Source organism: Balaenoptera borealis, assembly GCF_965194805.1.
Source record: "Balaenoptera borealis genome assembly, chromosome: 4".
Taxonomy (NCBI): Eukaryota; Metazoa; Chordata; class Mammalia; order Artiodactyla; family Balaenopteridae; genus Balaenoptera; species Balaenoptera borealis.
This window is the reverse complement of record NC_138861.1, coordinates 9,138,506-9,163,275: the sequence shown is the minus strand read 5'-3', so window position 1 is coordinate 9,163,275 and position 24,770 is coordinate 9,138,506. Positions and strand designations below refer to the sequence as shown.

Genomic DNA, 24,770 nt, shown 5'->3' with positions numbered 1-24,770 from the left:
TGATCACCTCAGTGAACCTCAGTGATGGTTTATGTTGTGCTGTTGATTCCGCTTCACTATCCTATAGCTAGAATCGAAATCAAACTTTCCCTCAGCTGGCTAAGGGGTTAGACATACCTGACAATCTCTGTCACAAAATTTCAAAAGATAATTAGGATAATGAAAATATTATCTTCAAATATTATTTATTAGAGATAAATAAGATTCTTGATGTGTTCAGGTCCAGGAAGTGTCAGAAGCATTTTATTAAGCAGCTGCAGAAAGGAGATAACTCACAGATTGCTGTATCAAATATGAGAAAATTTACTGCATTTTTAGTGAGTTCACTGATAGTTTGTTTATATCCTAAGTGATTAACAACAGCTAAAATTTTAAATTAATCAGTTCTCTATGGTTATGACTTTGTAGTCATCTGAAATGGGAATCAGTAAACTATGGCCTGTAGGCCAAATCTGGCTCAACAGCTGTTTTTGCAAATAAAGTTTTAACGGACCACAGCCATGCCCATTTGTTTACATTTTGTCTATGGTGGCCTTTGCTACAATGACAGATTTGAGGAGTTGTGACAGAAACCATATGGCCTGCAAAGCCAAAAATATTTACTTGTCTGGTCCTTTACAGAGAAAGTTTGCTGACCCATGACTAAAATAGTGAAAGTTGAATTTGTGCTTTAAAAAGCGATAAGACAAAATTCTGTACACACTGATGGAGGTCTTATCTTCTTGGACCCAGGGAGTTATGAAATACAGGGGGGAAAGCCTCCCGAAAAAGAACAGAATACAACTTGCATGGAACTTTTATTCTTAGAACAACAAACCAAGTTAATGAGTATCTAACCCACTGAGGGCAGAAAATATTTACAGGTATTTGCACTTGGATAAACAAAAGGTCCAAGTGATTGCTTCATGATTTCCTTTTAATTAATATTGATTCTTTTTTTAAAGTAAGACTCATATTTCTCAACATTAGACTATCCTTTTCAAAAGAATGTATTTATATTTTTCTGCTTTTCTCACACTTTCATTACTTTTTCTCTTTGTCACTCAGAGGGATTCACTTTGCCTAGAGATGGATTGGGATTTTTTTTTTTTTTTTTTTGGCTGTGCTGGGTCTTAGTTGCAGCACGTGGGATCTTCATTGCAGCGTGTGGGATCTTTTAGTTACGGCATGTAGACCCTTAGTTGTGGCATGTGGGATCTAGTTCCCTGACCAGGGATCGAACCAGCGTTCCCTGCATTGGGAGCATGGAGTCTTAACCCCTGGACCACCAGGGAAGTCCCGGATTGGGATTTTTTTAAATAAGAGGAATCCAAATGGAAAGAAAGTCAATGTTTTGTTTTTCAGTTCTGAATAGGCTCTTGAAACTCTCAGCAGAAGCAATCATTTTGAAAACCAGAGCTTTAGTTTTGCAAGATGAAAATCTTGTTAAGAGAGGAAAGGGTGATAGGAAATCAGCAGGGTCAGCCATGAAAGAGGCAGGGTATAGAATTTATGTAACAATAATACATTGAAAAGGGGAAGGGGGATATTCAGTGCTCCCTGCGGATTAAACATGGCTTACCCTGGTTGCCAGCTGGGGAGGATATTGATTGAGGCATCATGTTGGAGGAGGTGAGAGGGACTTGAAGTGAGGGGATGGGGCCTAGGGGGACCACGGGGAGAGAGGCAGAGTCATCTGTCAGAAGCAGCTACCCTGTGGCCACGCTAATACCCAAAGACCATCCACCCCTGGGGTGTGGCCTGAGCTGGGAGGCGAATCAGCATCCCATTGCTTGGTGAGGGCCTACATGTCACCATGAAGCATCTCACATAAGTAGCCCTCTCTCATGCTAAGCCCATCTGAACTCCCCGTGTGGTCAATGTTCTGTAAATGGTCTAGGACACTCATAAGTCTCCCAAACCTTGGTATCTGGAAGAGACACATGGGGGAGCAGCTCTCTGACAACCTTGCATGGTCTCCTTATAGACCATGTGGGCAAGAAATGACTGCAGTCCAACCCGAGTCTTAGCAAAGTGCCCTGTGGCTGGCCAAATCTAAGATTTGATGATTCTATGATATATTGAGATAGTTTGTGACAATGTCACAAATAAAGAGTAAAGATTACCTATATTGCTGAATAAATAGTATTTATCACACTGTTCCCAAGACTTCCATCTCATCAAAAGCTGTTGCTTATAAAGAGGCATTAGGACAAGAAAAAAATGATCTATGAGTTCGCAAAAGACAGTTTTTTATGGCCAGGTAATTCTGTTACAGTCAGATGCACCTAAGTGTTAAGATGGAGAAAGGAAGGGACTGGAGAGGAGAGAGGTGATGATCAGAGTAGCTCGTAATGGGTCGGACTCTAAACAGCAACCCACTGAGTATACTGCACATGTAGGAGGTGAGGGAACAAAGACTAGGGAAGAAAATTCATTTACTCTCGATAACACCATCATTCAAGCCCACCTAACTCCAGGGTTCATGCATTTTGCACAATACCAAGCTACCTATATAGAAAGGTATACCAGAATACCTGAAAAATATCAGAGGATCCTTGCTTTGAAAATATTCTTTAGGGCTCACGTCATAAAAAAACATAGTTGGTTCTAAGAAAATTGCGATAGAGGACGTCTCGTTTTTTCAGCAATGCCCTCATCATTAGAGATTTCCTGTCCACTCATGGCTCAACATCCATTCCTGATGAATATACACTAATGAATATAACATTCCTAATGAATATACACTAATGGTCAAGAGAACAGATCCTAAAGCTAGGCTGCTGCTTCGACGTTGTGACCTGGTGCAAGCTGCTCAACTTCTTTTTGTCTCAGCCCCTTCGTCAATAACATGGGCGATAACAATAAAACCTACCTGACAGAGTTTTGTGAGGATTAAATGAGTTAGCAATAAATTACATTATTGGAATAATTGGGGAAATTTGAATATGGACTGTGTATTAGAAAATATTATCATATCTAGGTTGAATTTCTTGAGAATGAGAATAAGAATGGTATGGCAGCCATGTAGGAGAATTCCTTGTTCTAATACTAAATGCTGAAGTATTTAGGGGTGAACATTGTGATGCCATGATGTCTGCAATCACTCTTTAATGGTTTGGCAAAGCAGTGTATATATATGAAGAGAGGCACACAGAAATAGAAAGAGGTAAATATGGCAAAATGTTAACCATTGGTGAATTTAGGTGCTCATGTACTAGTCTTCCAACTTTTCTGAAGGCTTGGCATTTTTCAAAATAAGAGTTAGGAGATGGTGGGTTGATGTTTGTGCGTATGTGTAAGAGTTTTCTGCCCCATTCCGCTGCCACGCCACCTAGAACCAAATCAATAGGAGTAGGGTTGCCAGATGTAACACAGGACAGTCAATTAAACTTGAATTTCAGATAATGAATCATTTATTTAGTATAAATATGTCCCAAATATTTCACAAATGCCAAATATTGCATAGAGCATACTTATACTAAAAAGTTACTCATTGTTTATCTGAAATTCAAATTTAACTAGGCATCCTACATTTTTACTTGTCAAATCTGGCAACTCTAGTAAAAGCTGTTTATTTCCCTGATATATATGGCTGAGCCCGCCCACAGGCATGTCAAAATCTTAGTTATGTTGATTTATCCATGAAAAAATGTCTATCGTCCTTCTGAATTTTTAAACCATAGAGGAAATAAGCTTTCATACGTTAGCTGAATCGTCATCCCACTGGTCTCACTTTTTTTCATTCTGAATCTCTCATTTTTCTTCTTAATTATAACACATTTGAAGGATTGCATTTTTATTTGTGATAAAACCCATCGATAGAATATACATACAAGTCACATAAAAATACATGAGGATGGTAATGAAACCTAATATACAGTGATGGATAGGTAGTGCGATTAGAGAACTACACATTTATTGTATACAGTGTTACTCATGTCAGTGAATCTCTTCTAAGAAGCACCTCTCCATCAAAGGGTATGTTTTAGCAGTTAGCGCAAACACGTTAAAAACACTATTTATAGAACTACAACCTCAAAATATTCAGTCACACACGATCTCATGCATTGGTTAACCACTTTGGAACGGCAGCGCCATTCCACATTATAATATGCACATTTGTTATATTGCACCTTCCTGAGTTGAACTTTGAAAACGGTAACCGCACAAAGTGCCAGAACGGATGAATTCCTCCCAGGCCGGGCCTTCACTGGTGGTAGTAATCTTGACCGTCGTAGCCGTCGTAGCTCCGCCCTTTATAGTAGCTGTACTCATCCTCATAGGCTCGGTAATTGTCCCCACGAGGTTCCTCATTTTCGTTTTCGTAGATTTCATATCCATTGTCGTACTCATTGGTGCCTGTTTGTTCATACTCCCCCTCATATCCAGGGGTGGTAGTTTCCCCAAATGGTGGTGGGGTAGTCCCGTCGATCTCCTGGGGTGGAGTTGTAGGTCCAACTCCACCATTTGGAGAGGTAGTTGCCTTAGAGCCACCATTGTCCTGCCCTCCAGCCACTGTGGTTCCTTCTGTGTTGTCTTCAGTGACACCTTCTTCGCCTTCTTCCTCTCCATTGTCCCCACCACTGCTGCCATGGCCATTGTCTATCTCTGTGCCGTTGGTGCTAGTGCCATTTATGCCTTGCTCATTATCATCCGCTTCTGCTTCATTTTCATTTTCTTCCTCTTCTTCTTCATCACTTTCCTCCTCTTTTGTAACCTTCTTTCCTATATCCCCAGCCTATAAGGAAAAGTTTGAAGGAATCCAAATTTAGGTGTGAAAAACATAAAACTTAAGGCCGTTATTTCATCCAACATAGGCTGTACTGACAGCCTTGTTCTACATGTAATTCTTAATTGAAGCCAATTTAAGTTACAAAAGAATTGGTGGGTTTTTAAACATTCAGAATTAGTACCTTTGTCATTGGGTTTTGAGGGAGAAAAAGGTACCTGATAAATAAGTCTCTGTGGGAGATGCTTTCTATAGCTTTGCTACTCACTTTCTCTGTCTTGGAATCCTCTTCCCAGAAATGCTATGGCATCTCTCAGGACCTTTTATCCATTGCTAAGATGCTTGTCCTTAGTCTTCTGTGATAATATTGAAAGTCAGTATAAGAACATGGGAGAGAACGTCCATGGGAAAAACCTTTCCTTATTTGTAAACAGGGACATTGTACCTGCTCTTACTTTTTCATTGAGTTAATGAAGATAATATAAAATACTGTGTGTAGAGTGTCAAGATAACCTCAGACTTCAGTAAAGCAATGAGAGCAGATTGAACATCTTGGAGGGATTGTTACCTTCGTGGGAAGCTGGATGGCAGCTAGACCTATATTCCCTGTTCCAGGTGTGGTCTCCTCTCCATAACCAAGTGTGGTGATGGAAAGGGTGGTGTTCTCAGCCTCCGACTCTTCGTCTTCATTTCCATCAGAATCTTCGTTCTCTTCATTGTTTTCTTCTTCATTTGAAGTCTCCTGGGGTAAGTGTCCAGAGCAAGAAAATGTATTTAAGCTAGAAGATAACTCAAGATTTGTTGAAGTCGTGAACCATTATCGGAAAAAACCTTCTCCGTACCCCTCAGACAGCTTGTCACCCAGTGTTGACAATTCTGCTTCCTCTTATGCCGTTTGCACTTCTCACTTCTCAGAACTCAATTCAAAGTTTTCTCATACTATTTACCTCACTATAGTGTGTTTTAGATATTTATGTATTCCGTTTAATCAATTCAAAAATATTTGTGTAATAATTTCAGCATATCTGACTATATGATATCATACAATACATGGCTTAGGCTCTTGAAGTCTTGTTAATAGCAACTACGACATGATAGTTCATTAATTATTGTATTTGCTGACAAATAAGCTGAGAACTTTATACCTATTTTTTAATTCCTTAGAGCAGTCTTTTAAGGTAGGGTTGTAACTCACACCCTTTAGAAAAGAAAAGTGAGCTCAGAAAAGTTAAATATCTTGTTTAAGGTCTCATAGTAAGTGATGAAACTGTATCTTTCTAATTAAAAAAAAAAAAAACCTGGGCCCTTTCTGTGCACCATGACATTCTTGATGACAAGGAGGATTTATGTGAATTGTCCACATTATACCTAGGATAGTTTTTCAGAAAAGAATTTTTTATAGAAGCCCCTCTCTTCAAACAAGTTGATTGCATGTCATATTTACTATCAAAAAGAAGTGAATGTATTTCATTTACTTTCAGGAGTATTTAAAGAAAAAGAGACATATTAAATTCAAAATCCATCTGCCAATATATAAGCCAGTTTTGAGCTGTGTGCAGTATTCAAAAGATGTCAGGCATTTGACACACAATTCTTCTGTGCAAAGAAGAAATCAAACACTCCAAGAAATCCTTAGTGATATATTATGTTATTGCAGGAAGATGTTTTTTAAAAATTACTACTCCTCAATGAATGTTATTATCATCTTTAACATTTTACTATTTTGCCTTTACTCCATGTTGTTAGGCAATTGTTTGTTGATGGAGTTAATCTCTCAAAGTAATTCATAGCTAATATTGAAAGTCAGGAATTCATACACAGAATTTATTTACTTTAAATGAGTACTGGAAAACTGAATTTATTTCAATGTGTTTTTAAAGAGATTGTGACATTAGGATAACTTTAACTAGGCATCCTATATTTTAAGACTTCAAAACAAACAAACAAAAGCCAGATTTAGCCTGCCTTATTACTAAAACAAATGATGTTTGTTTCATCAGATTTGTAAATTCCACTGTTTTAATGAACTCTTGGGACTACTAGAGTCCAGTCCAAAACAGTCTCCAAGCTAACTGTGTCAAATATCACACTAACACCATACTATTTATTTTTTCATGTTTATATGCTTTAGTCCAACAGACTAAATCTTTCAGGGAAGAAGGAGGAAAGATCCTTAGAGTAGGAGAAGATACAGTTTGGGTCCTGCACCGTTGTTTCACAGGTAAAGAACCTGAGGGTCCAGAGGGATAAATGACTCACATGAGGTCAAAGATGTGGCAGTTCATTAGCAGCAGGGTCATGACTACAGACCCAAACTCCCAACTCGTAGGATTCTCCATTTTCTCCTAACAACACCCTTTCTTTTCCTAGTACTTGTTCTGCTACAATAAGTTAAAAAGGAAAGTAGGTCAGTCTTTTTATGGGTATGAGACCTCAAATATCTTCTTGAATAGAAAACGTAGCAATCATTTGTGCTTAAAAAAAGTATTATTAACCCACCAGAATAGCTAAAATGACTGAAAGAAATACGTGTTGGTGAGAATGTAAAGCTACTGGAATGCTCATATATGGAGAGTGGAAGTTTACATTAGTACGTCGTCTTTGGTAAGCTGTTGGTGGCATCTCCTCAGGAAGAACATATGCAGACCTTTCAACGTAGATATTTCATGTCTAGGTAAAGTGGCCTCCAGAAATGAATGCATATGTTCACCAGAATGAGTACTAGAAGTTCACAGCAGCACTCTTTTGTCATAGCCCAAACCTGAAAACTCCCCAACTGCCCTTCAACAGAAGGGTAACACATTGTGGTACGTTCACATAATGAAATACTGACAATGAGAATGAACGATTTTCAACTATAGAAACATATGAACCAATCTCTGAAGCTGAGAGTGGAAGAGGTCACATGCAAAAGAGTATATGCTGCATGATTCCATACGTGTATGTATGTGTATGGAACACAAAAAGAGCCAAAAACAATCTATCTGTTAGGAGTCAACATAGCGGTTGCCCTTGGTGGTGGTTGGTTAACGGATGGAATGGAGCACAAAACATGTGCTGCTTTTTTCTATGGGTGCTGGTTACCCTTAAGTGTTCAATTTCTGAAATTTCAGTCATCTATAAACTTATGATAATTGTGTTATGTACATTATATTTCAATAAAAGTTTTATAAATGTGAGACTGAATAATTTAGGAGAAGGGAAAAAAATGTATGATCACCAAATAGAAAATATGCCTAAGCACCTTCTCATGGGAATACAATTCCTGGAGACTCTGTATTTAATCTGAATTGCCAGTGAAATTTTCGGGAAGAGGTGGGGAAAAAAGAGGCTCTAAACTCTCTTCAGGATGGAAGACTCCCAGGTTCATTCATCCAGTTTTCCACTATCACTTTGAATGAATGGTCTTTGGAGCATTTATTCCTCTGAAGTTTCAAAATCAAACCACCAAATATTGACTGGGCACTATATATGTATAAGAAACTGGGCTGGGCAGTGTGAAGAGATGCAAAAGAGGGTACAGCACTGTTCATCTTCAAAGCAAGGATTGTTACCTATGATCTCTAGTCTCCTGGGTCATGGGGAGTTTGCAGATAAGTTCTGGGAGGACCAGAAATGTTCAGAGATTGTTGGTAAAATATTGAGTACGTGAGATTTCATCAGAGTTCTAAAGGAACCTTAATGTTTCTCCATCCCAACCACCATCGCAACAAATGAAGAACCATTGTCAAAAGATATGCAGTCTAATTGGGAAATCTAGCTGGTAAGGCAATTTTACAATCTCTGTACAGCAAGCAGCTGTGGTTGGATTACCCTAGCTTAGTTCTTGTGTAAGATTACTATGTGGAACTCCAGGCAAAATTTTGTGGGATTTAGTAGGTGGCATTTTTCCTGGTACTGGCTTGACATTCCTGTTAAGGTACCCCTTTAAAAGCTATTAGGATAAATTGTGGTACTAAAAAAGTTACTTTTATGGTTAAAAAAAAAAAATCAGACTAATTATGCGTCATTTTTTTTTTTTTTTGCGTCACTTTTAAAGTTCCCACACCATTTTGTTTTCAAGAGAGCAGACGTTTATCCATTTTTTTTGGACTGCCATTGTCCCTTCATAAATAGCATCTAAGAATACCTGAATTTAGAAGGTTCCCAAACCAGTGGATAGCTATAATTGACTACCCAGGAAAATGTACCGAATTAGTATGTTTCTATGGGCAAGAATGTCAGTTATAAACATGTTAGCACAATTTCCAAGTTATATAGATGAATTTTAGCCCTGAACTACACTAATTTGTAGTACTATAGGAAGGTATTTATACATCTTGAGCATTTGCATTTCTATGAAAACATGAATTTTATTAGTAGGCAAAAAGACATGTAAAACTCCAATCAGAAAGAACAGCCCTACTTTGTGAGTCAAGAAAGGCAGATGAATCACAATAACACTGTAGAGGATATGAGATTAGCTTTCTTATACTACCCACTGATTAAACTGAATTTTTAAAGTTTAGTCATTAAAACAAGTATTGCACTAAGTTTAGGATTATTATATATTTGTCTTTTACCATCATGCTCTATCCACCTAAATGTAAATAATACTTTCTTTCCTTCTATCAGAATTTACATTTCTTCCACTTAAAATGGAGATACTTTTGTATTCATGTACAACTTACAGGTAACTTTATCCCCAAACTGTAATAGTGTTTTAAGCAGGTCATTTTATTTAATCCTAATTTAAATAGTATTCTCCTTGTCCAAAATAGAAGACTGTGGGCAGTTGGTAACCTGGCAATGTCTATTTGCTGAGTGTAGACTACAGGAGACTAGTTTTCTATTTGTTTTTTGTGCTGCCCGGTTTGCTTTGAAAAAACCTGCAGAAATTCCTTACCTCTTCTTCCTCCTCTTCTGAGCTATCATCATTTCCATTTTCTTCAGACAAGTCACTACTGCTCTAAAAAAAAAATGTATACATGAATTCATAGACATATGAATATATATGTACATACACATTTATTTACTTAGAACAGTTCTCATGCTACTGTGAGAAAGCTATGAGGAGATTGGACATATGCAAAACAAGGTTAGAGACAAAGGGGCATTTTACAGTGATCAAGATATGCATTGAAATACTCCATTTTTAACCTCGAAAGCATTGACAATGTGTTGAAATATTTTGTATGTAAAAACGAGAGCAATGAATGGCAGAATGGCTTAGCTCTGAGAGAATGAGAATTATCTGGTCCAATTTTTTTATTTTACAGAGAAGGAATCTGAAGCCCACACGGTTGTGAATTCTCCAACCAGTTCAACACAAGTCTTGAGCTAAAACATCGATCTCATTGTTTTATTTTCTTTATAAAATATGAATGAAATGATAACGAGGCTTATTACAAAATATAAGTTGTTACTGGATGATTTTCATAAATAATGAGCTCTCTGTGAATTTAACTTAGAATTTGACTTGAAATTAAATTTGCATATAATTTTTAGTACCTTTTAATCTAATTAAAGCTAATGCCTAAAATGAAGTATGTGTGTGTGTGTGTGTGTGTGTGTAAAGTTATATAAGAGAAAAATTCATTTACTCATTTAGGAAATTTATGAGTACCATTCCTCTAAAAAGCTCAATATTGAATGAGAATAAATTATACCAAGGAGTCTGTATATAAAAATAAAATTATAAGTTAATGAGCTTTGCTACTTTTTAAAAGGAAAGGTATATCTAAACATCTGTTATCTGAGCCTTTAAGACAGTGGAGGAGATTTTTCCTCTTTCTCCCAATGTTAATCCAAATTGAACTTTCCTTCTTTTTTCTGCAACCACTCCTTAATGACACTAAGTATACAAGTAGATACCTAACTTAAGATTCTGTCATTTTCTGCTCTGCAAATTTATTTTTCATTCTGGTGACTCAGTTAAGTACTGTCGGTCTTAGAAAACATAGCTGCAGAAGAACCTTAGGGTTAAGAGATCAACATGAGGGAATATTCATGTCCCAACCCTGCTCAGGGCTCTCCCTGTTGGGCTCATTCTTCAGATGGCCAAGCCATCCACCCAAGGAAAGGAATGCTTGTCTCCTTGAGCCAAGAGTAATCTTGGGTGGAAAAGAGAATAATTAGACCTGCTCTTCCACTGCCATGACCTTAATGGCTGTGTCTTCACTAGCCCAGAGGTGAATAAAGCATTAGATTCTATTGGAACTATTTCTATTTGTTAGTTAAATTATATATAGAGGACAGCATATTTGTGCAGCATATTTTGTCTCAATGGGAATGTTTTAGTCATTTTACAAGCTTTCCTTACCTCTAGCTTTCATCTTACTCCGACCATTTCACTCTTCAATTAGTATCTGCAGTGAGGACAGTTTTAAAACTGCATGAAATGCCTTGAAGACTTAGCATTTCTTATTTTCCTTTTTTTTCATTTACGCCTTATTACCAGCTTGTCAATAAATCCTATTGATTCTTCTGGAAGTCTTTCATATACTCCTTCCAACTTCTATCCCTACTGCATTTATTCAGTTCCAAAATATATATTCCAGGCATTGTACTGAGAATGAAGGTCGTAGCAAGAGAGGAAGTTGGAAATATGGGCAGTTCCCCATGTCAAGTCCTGTGATAACTGAGATGAGTCTGATAAAAGAAATTTAAGATAAAGTCCCTGCTGTCTAAGAGTTCACACACTAACCAAATATCATTTTAATCATAAAAAAAACAATTTCCTCAGTTAAAAATGCTTAGGGTGTTAAGCTTATTTATACTTACATTTCTGTAGCCAAGCAGATAAGCTACAATAGACTGACAGCCTTGCAATCAACATAAGCTATTTCATGCAAGTTGGTATTTTAGAAAAGATTATTTATAAACACAGATCAGTTTGAATAAAACATGAACTTCAAAGCCAGTGCAGCTTAATGCATTTGGGGGTGATAATCTGAGCACTAAATACTTAACAGACTTAAGAAAATAAATAATAAGGAGCTATGGAAACATATAAGTAGACATGTAAGGAGAAAAATATTGGAAATCAAACTTTGTAAAGTGGGATGATAGATCATAAATACCAGATCAGACTGTTGGATCAGGAGATATATTTTATTGGATTATATTTTGAAACAACTGTCTTATTTACAAATTCTACATTGGTTGAGATAAATCTATCTGCATATAATCTATAGAAAATTTGTATATTAAAGATCTGCTTAAAAATCTGTGAACTTTGGCTCTATCAGTAAGGAAAAATATTACCTCTCCTAATATCTTTTCACTACAGACATTTGAATTGGGCCACACGTAGATATCTATAAAAATTTCTAGATGGGAATACCTCCAAGTATATGATATTTTAGAAAAGTTGAAGAGGTAGTCCAAAACGTAAATGTATTATCATTTCCATTTAGTTTAAGAAAGACAACAAAGTTTCAAATGAGCAATGTTTATTTATGGGGAAACCAAAGAATGGAAGGCAATTCTGAAAACCCACAACTCTTGTATCATTTGTGCTCATATTTCTGTGGCCATACACATTCCCCATAATTATTATGGTGCTAGAAATACTTTAAGATGATCATTTCCTACCATTGTATGAGTTGGAAGTGGGTTAGTCCAACATATGGCAGGATACTATGCCAAGCCACTGTGCTAAGGCATCGTTTTCAGCGTCCTTACTGCTTTTAGTGTCTCAGGAGACTGGGGTCAGATGCTGCATAATTGGTGCCCTGAGCCCAGACTGTATAGTAATAAAAATAGCACAATTCTGGTTTGTTGTCTATTTAAAATCAGCACCACACCCTCTAGTTTTCAGAACCCTCTTCACAGGTAACTCAGTAAAAACAGAAATTCTTATTTTTAGTGTTTAGTTATTTTTTGTTTGTTTGTTTACAAATTTTAAGGATGTTTTGTTTTTCTCACAAGCTTTTTAGTTTGCTTCATGAATTTCTCTCTTTCCTCTGCATTCTTGATCTACACTTTCCATCAGAGGTATGCTCCAATATGATGTATTGTTCTAGTGAACTACACAGGTCAAAGGTTAAGAAACTCTTCAGCAAACCAGTGATTATCAGGAATTTTTTTAATGCTCTTTGTTGTTTATGAAGTCATTTTTTTCCCCTAAATTAAAAGAGTCTAAATTATTGGCTATAAAACAGCTATATGACTGTATAATATGGCAATCAGTGGCCTTAGCACTGACTTAAATGTCAACAACTGATAAAATTGTCCACTTTTGTCAGTGAATTAGACAAAACACCTGAACTCAGTGTTCTGCAGGGTGTGCTTTCATTATGTCATTCTAGACTGGGCCCAAATGAGTTTACTCTCTACGTGTGTGGCTCTGCTTTACAAGAAAACCTTAGGAATAAATTTTATTTTATTATATTAAAAACAAACTGTTTGTAGTAAGTGGTCTTTCCTTCTGGCTGAAATTCAGGGAGAGTTGAATTTAGGTGTTTTACAGTTAAACTGGATTCCCTTTCAATTGTAATGGGTGAGAAGGAAAATTAATTTTTATACTTACCTGAACCGGAAATCGTTTTAGAGGAGGATAAAAGTAGGCATGCTTGTAAAGATAATATCGGGTCCTGTACTTAAAGACCTGCATGAACACAATACATGATACATTCATGTTTCATGTGCAATAAATCTAGAGGAAGTGCAGTCAAGCCAAGGAAGTATGCTAAGGTGAATTACCCCATTTTCTTCAGAATCCTCTAATTTGGCTCTTCGATGCAAATTTTTCATCTGTTTAAAAGAGCATTTAATTATTATATATTCTCTCAATATAAAAAGACAAAAATGGAAATAACTATAGGTTTTTAATAAAGAACTTACCGAGAGAGCACAGGCCATTCCCAAAATGCTGAGCAAAATTAAAGCCGTCTTCATTTTGCTTCTGGAATTAATGAAGTGGTAAAGTTAATGAGTAAAACTAAGAATGTACCCTTTTTTGCTCATACTAGGTGATGTATTTAATTGTTTTCACTTTTGTCCAATTAGAGCTTTGACTAAGTAGGACCAAATTTCTGCTTTTGTTCTAAAATTGTTCCTTCTGTTTAAGTGGTAGAAGACTGACTTTATCCATCTATTTGAATAATCATGAGTTCCATATTTGGTTTTAACCTATCTGCTCTGATTTGTCAGTGGAAGACCATTTCATCACTGCCAGGGGCTTGCGTGCTCAGTGTACTTCATGTTGGGGCGTGGAAGCCTCCTGATGCCCTTGACATAGGAACATTAGCTAGTGTAGTTATGGGACCTGTTTGTTTTGTTTATAATTAAAAACTAAGCAAAAACTGAATACATTCCGATGGTTGCTTTTATGCCAATTATCCTACAGGCTCTTTCCAGCTTCTCTATAGCTTTTGAAGTAAAAGTTTGTTTGTAAAATGAAGAGTAGGAGGCATTTTCCCATGGATATCTTCGAATACTTGATATTTTTTATGTGTGTGAAAAGATCCATGACATGTGAAATATTATTCTCATAACATGTAGCACCCAACATCCATGTTTAAGGATGATTCTATGAGAAGAGTTGTCAGAGTGCATCGTGGGATATCAGGGGGAAATTTCCTCAAGTTACATTGTTCTCCAGCTCCATTTAAGCTTTCCATCACTGATGTGGGAGGTTGTCATGGAATGGATGTGGGGCTCTCCAAGGTCAGGGTGATAGTCGTGATGGAGATGTCAATTTTATGGAAGAATTGAAGATGCAACTCTCAGAATAGGAATACATTGTGAACAGTCCCGGGGTTTGCAGCCAGGCCAAGATCTCAGTTCCACATAGATTCCTCAGAGGTAAAAGGAAAGCGACTGTGAAATCGTATCTTAATTTTATTCTATTTGATAAAATCCTATTTTAATAGAAGTTGAACAAACTTAGCTGAAAGCCACTAACACCCAGCACTTGCCCTGACAAACACATTTAACTGAGAGTGCTTTCTCCTCCAGAGCGACAGTTTTGGCAACATTTTAGAAGCAATATGTAATGGTAATGGGAATTTCCCCATAAACACACTGGGAAAAGTAATATTTAAAATGTATTAAACGCATGTCATATACTATACTCTGAAGGTAGATTCTGCATTTTATCGTCACTAGCCACGATTTATTGCATCCTTATTGAGTATCTGACGCTAAAATAAACATTACACAGAGTAAGGCTAGAGTCCTGGAGAAGCTGTCTGGGGTCCTCTGTCACCTCTCTTTGTGGCAGAGTGGGTCTTTGATTTTGATGCCTGCAAACTTGCTCACAGCCCTGTCTACTTTAGCAAAAGTTCTTGATGGCCACGCAGGGATAAAGAGGTTTCCCCTAAAGGAGACCCATCTGTTTAAGAAGCTCTCATTGCTACTGAGGTGCTCTGAACAATACTTTGACCTTGGCCACCCATGATGGAGCCCATCACCAAACAGGAAGATTATTGCTCTTCAGCTTTATGAAAAGAGTTGGAGTAATTACAATATCTTAAAGAGCTAAAAACTAAAATACGTAGAACCGTAGAAAGAGTTCAGAGTATAAAATTTTCTCATTACAAACCATAAAAACAACTAGATGAAAACACAACAGGAATAATATAAAAAGAACCAAGTGACTCATGTAGGTAGCAATTGGCTGCCTACAAAAATCTCATTTTATTTACTTTGTGATTCATCAAAAGCAAAGACCTCTATAGTGCCCACTACTAACCCAGACAACAATTAAAAAAATTTTAAAGGATTGTTTTGAGAATCTAATTGCAAGTTTTTATTGGGAAGAGTATAAACTAACAACATCTCTTATTTCCCTAGTACTATGCATTTTTCCATTCTGCTTTTAGAGCTATAAGATATTAACACTTTGAAACCAAATATATAACATATTGAAAAATACTGTTTATAATTGAAGTACAAGTTAGGCATAATTGATGGAGAAATCAACATACATCGAGGCAGATTTGTAAATGCAAAACAGTATTTCAGTCAGATTATCTTGAATGCATCAGAATGAGTAAACAAACAGTTATCTGTGAGGTACAGAGGTAGAAAGTAGGAAGCATAATTTTCTAGTTTATGTACATAATAGTAAGAACTTATTTACATGCTTAGGTTAATAAAGTCAGCCTTTTGGAAAGAATCTAAAACATGAGATACTAGTTTAATGATAAACAAGTGTTAAGTTACTTAGCAATTCTATACAATGTGTTAATATCTATATTTAAATAAAAAGTTCAAAACCAAGCCCGGAGATGTGAAATGTGGCGTGTTTGATTTTAAGATAATCAAGTCGTCATATTAAACCCTACCCTTTTGCAGTCCTGGAGTGAGAAGGCAGCCTCCCAGGAGTGAGTGACACAGATTGAGTACTTCCTCTGCTCTCTCACTCACTCATTCACTTGCTCTTGCAGGCTATAAACTCTTCTTTGCCTTCCCACAGCCAATCACTGTCATGGTCAAGGTGATGTCAGAATGTGGATTCTCACCAGAAAACCCCCGAACTTCCACACTTTTTCAAGACACAAACTCAGCTGAATAAACATGAACTGTGGTTCTAGTGCCAAGAGGTTTGCATTGTGGAATTTAATTGAAGGTTTAGATGAAGATGAATAGTTTGGGTTCTGAATATATATATAATAATATACTGGATTTGAATGAAAATAAATAGCAAAAGATTTAACCATTTTAAAATTTCATAATTATACAAATTTTCATTATATTGAAAGGAAGGAAAACTTACTGTAATCAGATACAATCCTACATTATTAATTTAGTAAAAAAAGAAAGAAAGATACTAAATAATAAAGGAGAGGAGCTGGTAAACAATGAATACTTTAATATCAATTATTTTATATTTTTTTCCTGAAATATGCTTCAGAGACTCATAAATTAAAATTGGTATAATTAAATGTCAAAATGTGTAAGATATATTTCCTGAAACATATTGCTGAGTATAAAGGTTTTACACTAAGTTTTTGAGGATTGTGCTACTGATAGTAGCACGGTGTACGATACAGTGATGGTAAGTATGCCCTGGGTTGCATGGCTAGTAAATGGGGAATCTAGGGCTCAAAGTGAAGTCTGTCTAATTCCAGAGTCTACTTTTAATCACTATATATCCTTGCTGGCACATTCAGAAAACTTCAGTGATTCAGTAGATTGGAATATACTGAGTGGAGGTAGGGACAGATGAGGATGGTCAGGTAGGCAAAGACCAGGTGAGGGAGTAGACTTAGGCTGCACGAAGGAGTATGGACTCCATCATGGAAATGAGAGACTCCCAAAGGGTTAAAGCAGAAAAGCAATACATTTAGATTTGCAATTTGGAAAAATCTTTTGTTGATAAGGCAGAGCTGGGTTGAGGAAGACAAGATTGTTATGGAGGAGAGGAGTTTCAAGAAGCTATTTTAGTGGTCCAGGAAAGCAATGATAAAGGTCTAAAATTAAAGCAGTAGCAGTGGGGGATGGAAAGGATGGAACAAAGGAAAGCAATGTTAAATAGATAAAATTAACAGGACTTAGTAGAAGTAAGAGAAGTGGAGAAGCCTAGGATGATTTCTGGATTTAGGGCTTGGGTAATTTTGAGAATGGTGCAGCCATATCTCATGCAAAACCTAGCAGAGCAATTGGTATACTATAATCACTCAGTAAGTGATTAATAGTTAATAGTATAAGATATACTATTAAAGTTAATAGTATTAACTTTAATATTAAAGTTAAATAGTATAAGATATAATAAAAGGAGTAGAGAACTGAGAATCAAAGGATTGAAAGTTTGTCCTACGAATATGTGAATCACTCAACCCCAAGGAGTCTTCAGTTTAAGCCATCTTTTAAAAATAAGGGGATTTTCACACCAAAAAAACCCAGCCATTGCATTCCTCCATCACCTGTGAAGTATTCGTCCCAAGCAATAGAACTTGAATCTGATGAAGCCTCTATATCTACCAGGTTAGAGAAAATACAGGGAACAGAAGACTATGTAAAATGAAACCATTGGGCTGCATTCAGCAAAATCCAGAAAGTGGGAAACTTCATCAGACATATTACCTGGCTTCTATCTTATTAGCAGAAAAAAATACAAAAGGAGGAAAGGGAAACTGTCGATTTAAGAGACTTCAGAGACATATTAGAGAAATTATGAAACAACTGGAGAAATGTTGAGTCCTGACCAGATATTTTCTGGTATTAAGAAATTGTTGTTAATTTTTTAGGTATGATGATATTATTATTATTTTAAAAAGAATGCTCATCTTTTAGAGATTCAACCTAAAATATTTATGGATGAAACAGATATCTTGGGGTGGGGATAAAGATGAAACAAGGTTGGATATAAATTGATAATCATCGGGACTTCCCTGGTGGTACAGTGGTTAAGACTCTGCGCTGCCAATGCAGGGGGCCTGGGTTCGATCCCTGGTCAGGGAACTAGATCCCATGTGCATGCCACAACTAAGAGTTCACATGTCACAACTAAGGAGCCTACCCGGCACAACCAAATAAATAAATATTTTTTAGAAAAAGGACTTCCTTGGTGGCACAGTGGTTAAGAATCCATCTGCCAATGCAGGGGATACAGGTTCGATCCCTGGTCCGGGAAGATCCCACATGCCACGGAGCAACCAAGCCCGTGTACCACAACTACTGAAGCCCACGCGCCTAGAGCCCATGCTCCGCAACAAGAGAAGCCACCGCAGTGAGAAGCCCACGCTCTGCAACGAAGAGCAGCCCCCACTCGTCGCAACTAGAGAAAGCCTGCGCGCAGCAATGAAGATCCAACGCAGCCAAAAAATAAATAAATAAAATTTGATAATCATCAAATTGATGATAAGTCAATGCAGATTCATGACACTATGCTCTTCACCTTTGTATACGTTTGAAGTGACCTATACAGTTTTTTTTTTAATGGAAATGGTTGAACTAAGTGATGTCTAAGACTTTTTCTGTTTCTAATATTCTGTAATCTCTTAATCTTCAATGAGTCATTTAAGCCTGATATATCCTTTCCAACAGCCCTATAGCTACTCTAAATTGACTAGATTTATTCATGCAAGTTTATTGGAACATTCTTTCTAAGAAGTAGTGCTAGAGAAAAAAAAAAAAAAACCAAAGATTCTTACTGCTTTTTTTTTTGTTTTTTTTATAACTAGGGCTGTCCCAACAACACATTTTGTTAAGGTCTCATCACCACAATGGTCTTCTTTATTTAAACAGGCTGTTATGAACTGATTCTCTTAGATGGCATATGAACACACATTCATGTCATTGATGCCACAACCAAGTTTCACTGTGTGATGAGTCATTTCTGGAAAAACCCTACACTCGTTGTGATGTACTCTTCTTTCTTACCTGCCACATTTACTCAGTTATCAAATCTTATTAACGCCACCTCCACAGTTTCTTTGAAATCCATCCTCCTCCCTCTTTTCTTGTTGCCTATGCCTTTGTTCAAGTCCTCATTACCTCTTGCCAGGTTAGAATATCAGTAGTAATATTCTAATTGTGAGCATGTTGCCTATTTCCCCTTACCAAAACCTCTGTGACCACAGGATTTAGAATCAAAGATTGAACTGAAGTCCTGGTGCTGTCTCTTGCTAGCTTTTGACCTTGGTTAAGACTCGCTCAGCCCAAAAAGTCTGCCCCCAACTTTCCCTTCCAATATCGTTTATTACTTCTTGCCTGCTAGAATATATTTCAAGATGCTCTATATAGACTTATTAATAACTAAGTCTAAGAAGTAAATAAATACTTTTAAGACATATTTTCATGTGAAGTCTCTTTGCAGCTCTTAATTGAAATCTTAATAACCTAGAATTTTCTGGAATAAATGACAAAATTTCCTCTTTTCTATCAGAAAAATGCTAAAATTCCTGGCTATGCCAATATTCTAGTTCTTACTAAACCTTAAAGGGTTCCATATCTTTCTCATCCACTCTTTCTCTATGAAACCAAAAGGTAGTATGTAGTTTGGACAACAACCTTCACACCTATAGTGTTCTTCTCCTGAGCTATCCCACCGTCAGACTTGTTGCTCTTTGATACTTCATCATTGGACCCTTTTCTGCCCAATCTAAGGTGTCATACCCCTTTAACCTTTTGATATTCGGTATGCATTTTGCCCTCCATCCAAGCCTACCTATTCAACCTTTGCCTAGTTTTTCCATCAGTAAGTCTCTGGATCTAGGACTTTATATAATCAGTCAATTGCTGTCACTCATTTGGTAAGCTTGGGTGGTGGGGTCCAAAAGAGACAGGTTTTTTCCCCTTAGAGCTTGTAATCTAGTCAAGCTCTCCCTCCCCTCTTCCCTCCCAGACCTCCCCTGTTTATGTGAAAGCCAAGTAATGCTTTTCCTAACCCCACTCAATTTCCCAGCAAAACTTTCATATATTCCATAGCCAGAAAAAACAAATACCAAACATGTACCTAATATAAATTCCTATTTAAGAGCCATCATGTTCTCTTACTATAATATTGTGCCCTTGTGTGGTAATGGTGGTGGTAATGTGTGTGTCCGTGTCATCTGTTTTTTATTGTGAGATTCTAGAGGGCAAGGACTGTATCTACTTAAACTGCTAGATACAGAGTCAGGAAAACCACATCTACGGTTATTTACATGAGACTGATGTTCTCATAGATTTTGACATCAGGTGAACATTAATGAGATGTATCAATTAATTCCTTTCACTTTGATAAAGAGAAGGTGAAGATTAGCACACAATGCTATTAGCAGGTAGTAGACTGAGGGCAGAGTACTTATAGACTGTTCTCTGTGACGTGGTTCCTGTCTCCAAGTGGAAGATTCTGAATTTGTGTGTTTCCTTCCAAATCTTCTTTATTCAAGATTTGGAAGAAGTGAATGAAGGTTAAATCTGGTTGGATCTCTCTACAACCTTCCCAGGCACTTCTCTTTCTACTCTACCATCTACTTCTCCCTATTGGCTCTCTTTCATTGGAATTTTAGAGTCTTTTTTATAAAACAAAGACCAAAAAAACCCTCCTTCATCCATACACATTCCCACCCAGCTACTCATATATTTCTCTCTTCCTCTTCACAGTCAAATTTCTTGAGAGTTGTCAACATTTAATAACCCGCCTTCTTCACCTTCTACTTGTTTCTCAGCCCCCTACAATATGGCGCTGCCCCCATAACTCTGTAGAAACTTATCTCATAAAGGTTACCAATGACTTCATTCTGGTTAGCCAATGAGTTCTGGCTGGTGAATTGCAATGAACACTTTTCAGTCACTTTCCTAGGTGGTGTCAGTAGCATTTGATGCCACTGACTGTTTCCTCCTCTTTCAATACTTCTACTTCCCTCCCGCATGCATGGTACTGCATTCTCCTGTTTCCTCTTCCCTCCCTGCCTGCTGTTTCTCAACTGCTCTTACGTGCTCCTCTTTCTTTAGCTGTCTTCTGGATGTTGATATTTTCAGGGTTCTGTCCTTGTCCAGCTCCTCTTCACATTCTCCAGAGTCTCTCTGGATGAGCTCTTTCATTCCCATGGCTTCACTTACCCATCTGCTGTTTTTTTTTAAAACTCGAATTTTCCTCCTGGCTTCAGGGTCATAACGTATTATCAAACTTATAATGGAAATCTCCCCCTGGAAGTTACCAATTACCTCCAATTCCCAACTACCCTTCCTTCTATGTTTCTGTTCCAGTTGCTCAAGCTAGGAATGCAAGTCATCCTTATCTCTTGTCTGTCCCCTACCCCCCCCGCCCCAATGTGGTCCTGTCAATTCCACAGCCCTCAAATCTTACTTCTGTCCACCCTCACTACAACTATTATCTTACTTGAGGCCACTGTTGTCTCACCTGGGTTACTGCAAGAACCTCTTTATTTTCTTTTTCTCCAATCCATTTTTCACACCTTGGCCAAAATAAACTTTCTAAAACATATTTTCAATCATATATTTTCAACCTCTGCTAAAAATTCCCCATGGCTCTCGGATCTTCAGGATAAAATTTAAACTTCTCAGAGCTGCATAGAAGGCCATTCATGATCTGACTCTTACATATGACTCCAGCCCCACCCCTTTACTTTCCTGTCTCACACTAAGCTCAAGTCATACTAAAGTATTTCACTTCTTTCCCTTTACACCACGTCTTTTTCCCTGGGCCTTTGCACATGCTATCTTTGTCTGTCTAACTCTGACCAGTCATCCAGGACTCAGTTCTGATGTCACATCCTTCAGGAAGCCTGTCCTTATTCCTAGCCTCACTTTGGCTAGGTTGGTACCTCTTCTATGTTTCCAAAGCACTCCTGTGATAGTAATGACCCTTCTCTCTTGGGGCTGATTGCTTATCTCTTATGACCTCTGAATAGATTAGAAGTTTTTGATGACAGGGGCAGGGTCTTATTTACCATTATATCTCCAACCACTCATCAAAGTGCCTGACATAGGACATTTAGTCAATAAATATTCTTGAAATAATTGCTGACTGATTAAGAATGAATACTGAAAGACCATTATCACAGTGTTTCTCAACTCTTTTTTTCCCATTATTGTCCAATAAGGAGAAAAAATTAATTTCATTTAATGTCTCCCTAAGGAGAGAGATTAAATACTAAGGAATAATAGAGTTGAGCTTTGAAGGGCCACGAACTATTGTAATATCTAAGAGAATGGGAAAGGGAATCTATATGATTCCCAGAGGGCTGTCATGTCTATATCTCTATCAGCCATAGTTAAGGAAAAAACAAACATTCTTTTCTACATATGGACAGACTGAGGGATCATTTTGATCTTGCTTTTTATTAAAAAAAAATTTTTAACCCTCTTTGTGTTTTGAGCTGGAAACAAATTTTTACCTACCAAAGAGAAGCTTTCATGCTATTACTTGATTATTCAATTATTTTGTGAAAAACCTGAATGTTCCCTGAATGTTTACTTTGTGATGTTAAAATGCCTAATATTTTTTTGTCAGCTCAGCACATTCTTTAGTGAGGAACTGAGAAATGAGTTCTCAGAAATCATCATTTCAGGGATTGCACAATTGACAAATATAGTCTTTTAGTTACTAGCTGGGGTTGGTTATATTTTTGGTGTTCCTTAGGTTTTCCATTGCCTTGGACCTTCTGCAATGACCTGCAATAATAACAGTTTGTGATTCCACAAAAAACAAATCACTGCCAGTCTTTGTTGTGGTCTTGTTGTAATTTTGTATGGTATGGCTCATTCCACTACATCATCCGTAAAGGTTACAACACTCATTGGACGTCTGAGGCCACCTGGTCACTTAGTGGACATTTATTGGGATTTGCTTTGGTATTTTCTGCTTGACTGTGTCGAATGTGGATTCCTCGGGATACCTCTGGCCCAGTGCATTCCAAGCAAGCTTCTTCCTTTTCTCCCTTTTGGAAGAATAATCTCTCTATGTATGTCTCATTTTCGTCCAGCTGATTTTTTTCCCCCTACCTGGGCTTTCATCTAGAACCTCGGTCCTAAATTTTTTAGTTTTAAGGTTTCTTTTTCTTTTTCTTTTGATATTTTCTAGTTAACTCCCTGGTTTTCTCTATTCCTAAATAACTTTCTGTATTGCTGTCATGGTACCGCACCTATAGAAAGAATTTATTAGATACTGGGTGTCTGACTAAACGACTGATTTTCTTGTACTTGTTACTAAGGATGAAGTCTGCCTACCATATCAGAATTTGAGCTCGGGACATAAGCTCCTTCCTCCTCTTAATCCTATGCACTACCCTAAAGAATAAAATATCAGTTATTTAGATTCAGAGTTTTAATGCATAAGAAATGCGTATCTTAGAGAGATTTTAAACGCAAGATGGTTATCTATATCTTTGTATTCTCCAGGAGCAACCACACTCAGAGGCAAAGGATAAGATCACATGTCTCGCCTCAATTTTTAAAATCTAAAGAAATTTAAACAATTTATAATAAAATCAGATGGAATAAAGTGATGACAAGTTAAATAATAATAGGCCAAGTCAGAAATAAAATAAATCAGATTAAGCAAGAAATTTAACAACTCTGGAAAACATGAGCTCTTGTCACTGTCATTGCTCTCACCATCAAAAATGTTGAAATGCCTATTTTCACCTGAAACCTGGCAAAGTCTCTCTTTTGAAAGAATGACATTTATATGCAAAAAAAATATGGGGGTTTTGGCATATTTTAGATAGAAATATCTAAAAACCTAGACATAGTTATTCCTTGATAGAAATATAAAATTAAATAACAGCCAAAATAGGCCATGTTCAGTATTCCCAATAGTGAAAGGAAAGTAGTGATTACTTAATTATGGGACGGTGGACTGGAGACGCCATTAAAATTCAAGTTTTGTGATCTAATTCTACAAAGTTAGAAAATCTTCTAAAATACATGGAACTTCTTATTTTTCTTTAGATCTGATGAGCTGGCATCAAGAGAGGATGTCCTCCCTTGGTCTTGTGGCTTTACGTCTAGGGTGGGGGTCAAGGGATTTGCCTACAATTTCAGGCTGATTCCAAACCAGAGTCAAGTCCTCCTTGTAATTATGTTTTCCTGTAATAGCTCAAGAGCTCCTGCTCCACATTCAAGTTCATACTTTATTAAGGTAGATGGGCTGAGTCTTTGCTTTTGTTGGTGTTACTGTGTCAAACAGCGAGAAGCCGCCACCCGTAAGAGACCAGAATTGGTCTCTGTGGTAGAAGAAGTGTTGGTCACCATGAGAGACAGAAGTTCTCTATGCATTTGGATGTTTTAAATTTGGTGGTAGATTCTATTCAGGACTCGAGGGAGACCTCACAAAAGAACAGGTTATTTGAGAAAAACCAGATCTAAAGGACTGCAAAGAAGGAAGCAGTGTGTATCAAATGAGGCATTGGATTGCAAAGGGACCACTGTCCAGCTCAGGGGCCCATGGAGAAGTCACAAGCATAATACCAGAGGTGGCTGGGGTAGGGGGGGTGAGGGTGGGAAGTGGGAGCAAGGAGAGTTGCAGAAGAAGATGGATCTAATAGAAAAACTAAACACTTCACTGTGTCTAATCATAAGAAAGGCCCAGAAATTCAGACCTTCACCAAGCTCCTCCATGACACTGGTGGGAGAAATTTTTTTGCTTCATTTGTTTCCTAAAATAAAATTCATATTT

The 24,770-nt window shown here is 37.2% G+C and overlaps 1 protein-coding gene and 1 long non-coding RNA gene across 2 annotated transcripts in view; one reads left to right on the top strand and one right to left on the bottom strand.

Annotated features, from left to right (window-relative positions):
* LOC309628618 overlaps positions 1–24,770 on the top strand; it is a 188,571-nt gene that overhangs the window by 134,793 nt on the left and 29,008 nt on the right. The window lies entirely within an intron of this gene.
* Positions 23–24,561, bottom strand: IBSP (integrin binding sialoprotein). Its single transcript, XM_082391834.1, has 6 exons — positions 13,538–24,561; positions 13,397–13,447; positions 13,224–13,301; positions 9,597–9,659; positions 5,280–5,453; positions 23–4,720 (listed from the first exon to the last, which is right to left on the bottom strand). The coding sequence occupies exons 1-6, from the start codon at positions 13,589–13,591 to the stop codon at positions 4,190–4,192; spliced, it is 951 nt and encodes a 316-aa protein (XP_082247960.1). The 5' UTR covers positions 13,592–24,561; the 3' UTR covers positions 23–4,189.

Coding starts and splice junctions, on each gene's coding strand:
- IBSP (XM_082391834.1), bottom strand. CDS start 13,591: ATGAAGACGGCTTTAATTTTGCTCAGCATTTTGGGAATGGCCTGTGCT. Junction 5,454..9,596: donor CAGAAGAGGAGGAAGAAGAG/GTAAGGAATTTC, acceptor CACTTACCCCAG/GAGACTTCAAATGAAGAAGA. Junction 4,721..5,279: donor CCATCCAGCTTCCCACGAAG/GTAACAATCCCT, acceptor TTTTCCTTATAG/GCTGGGGATATAGGAAAGAA.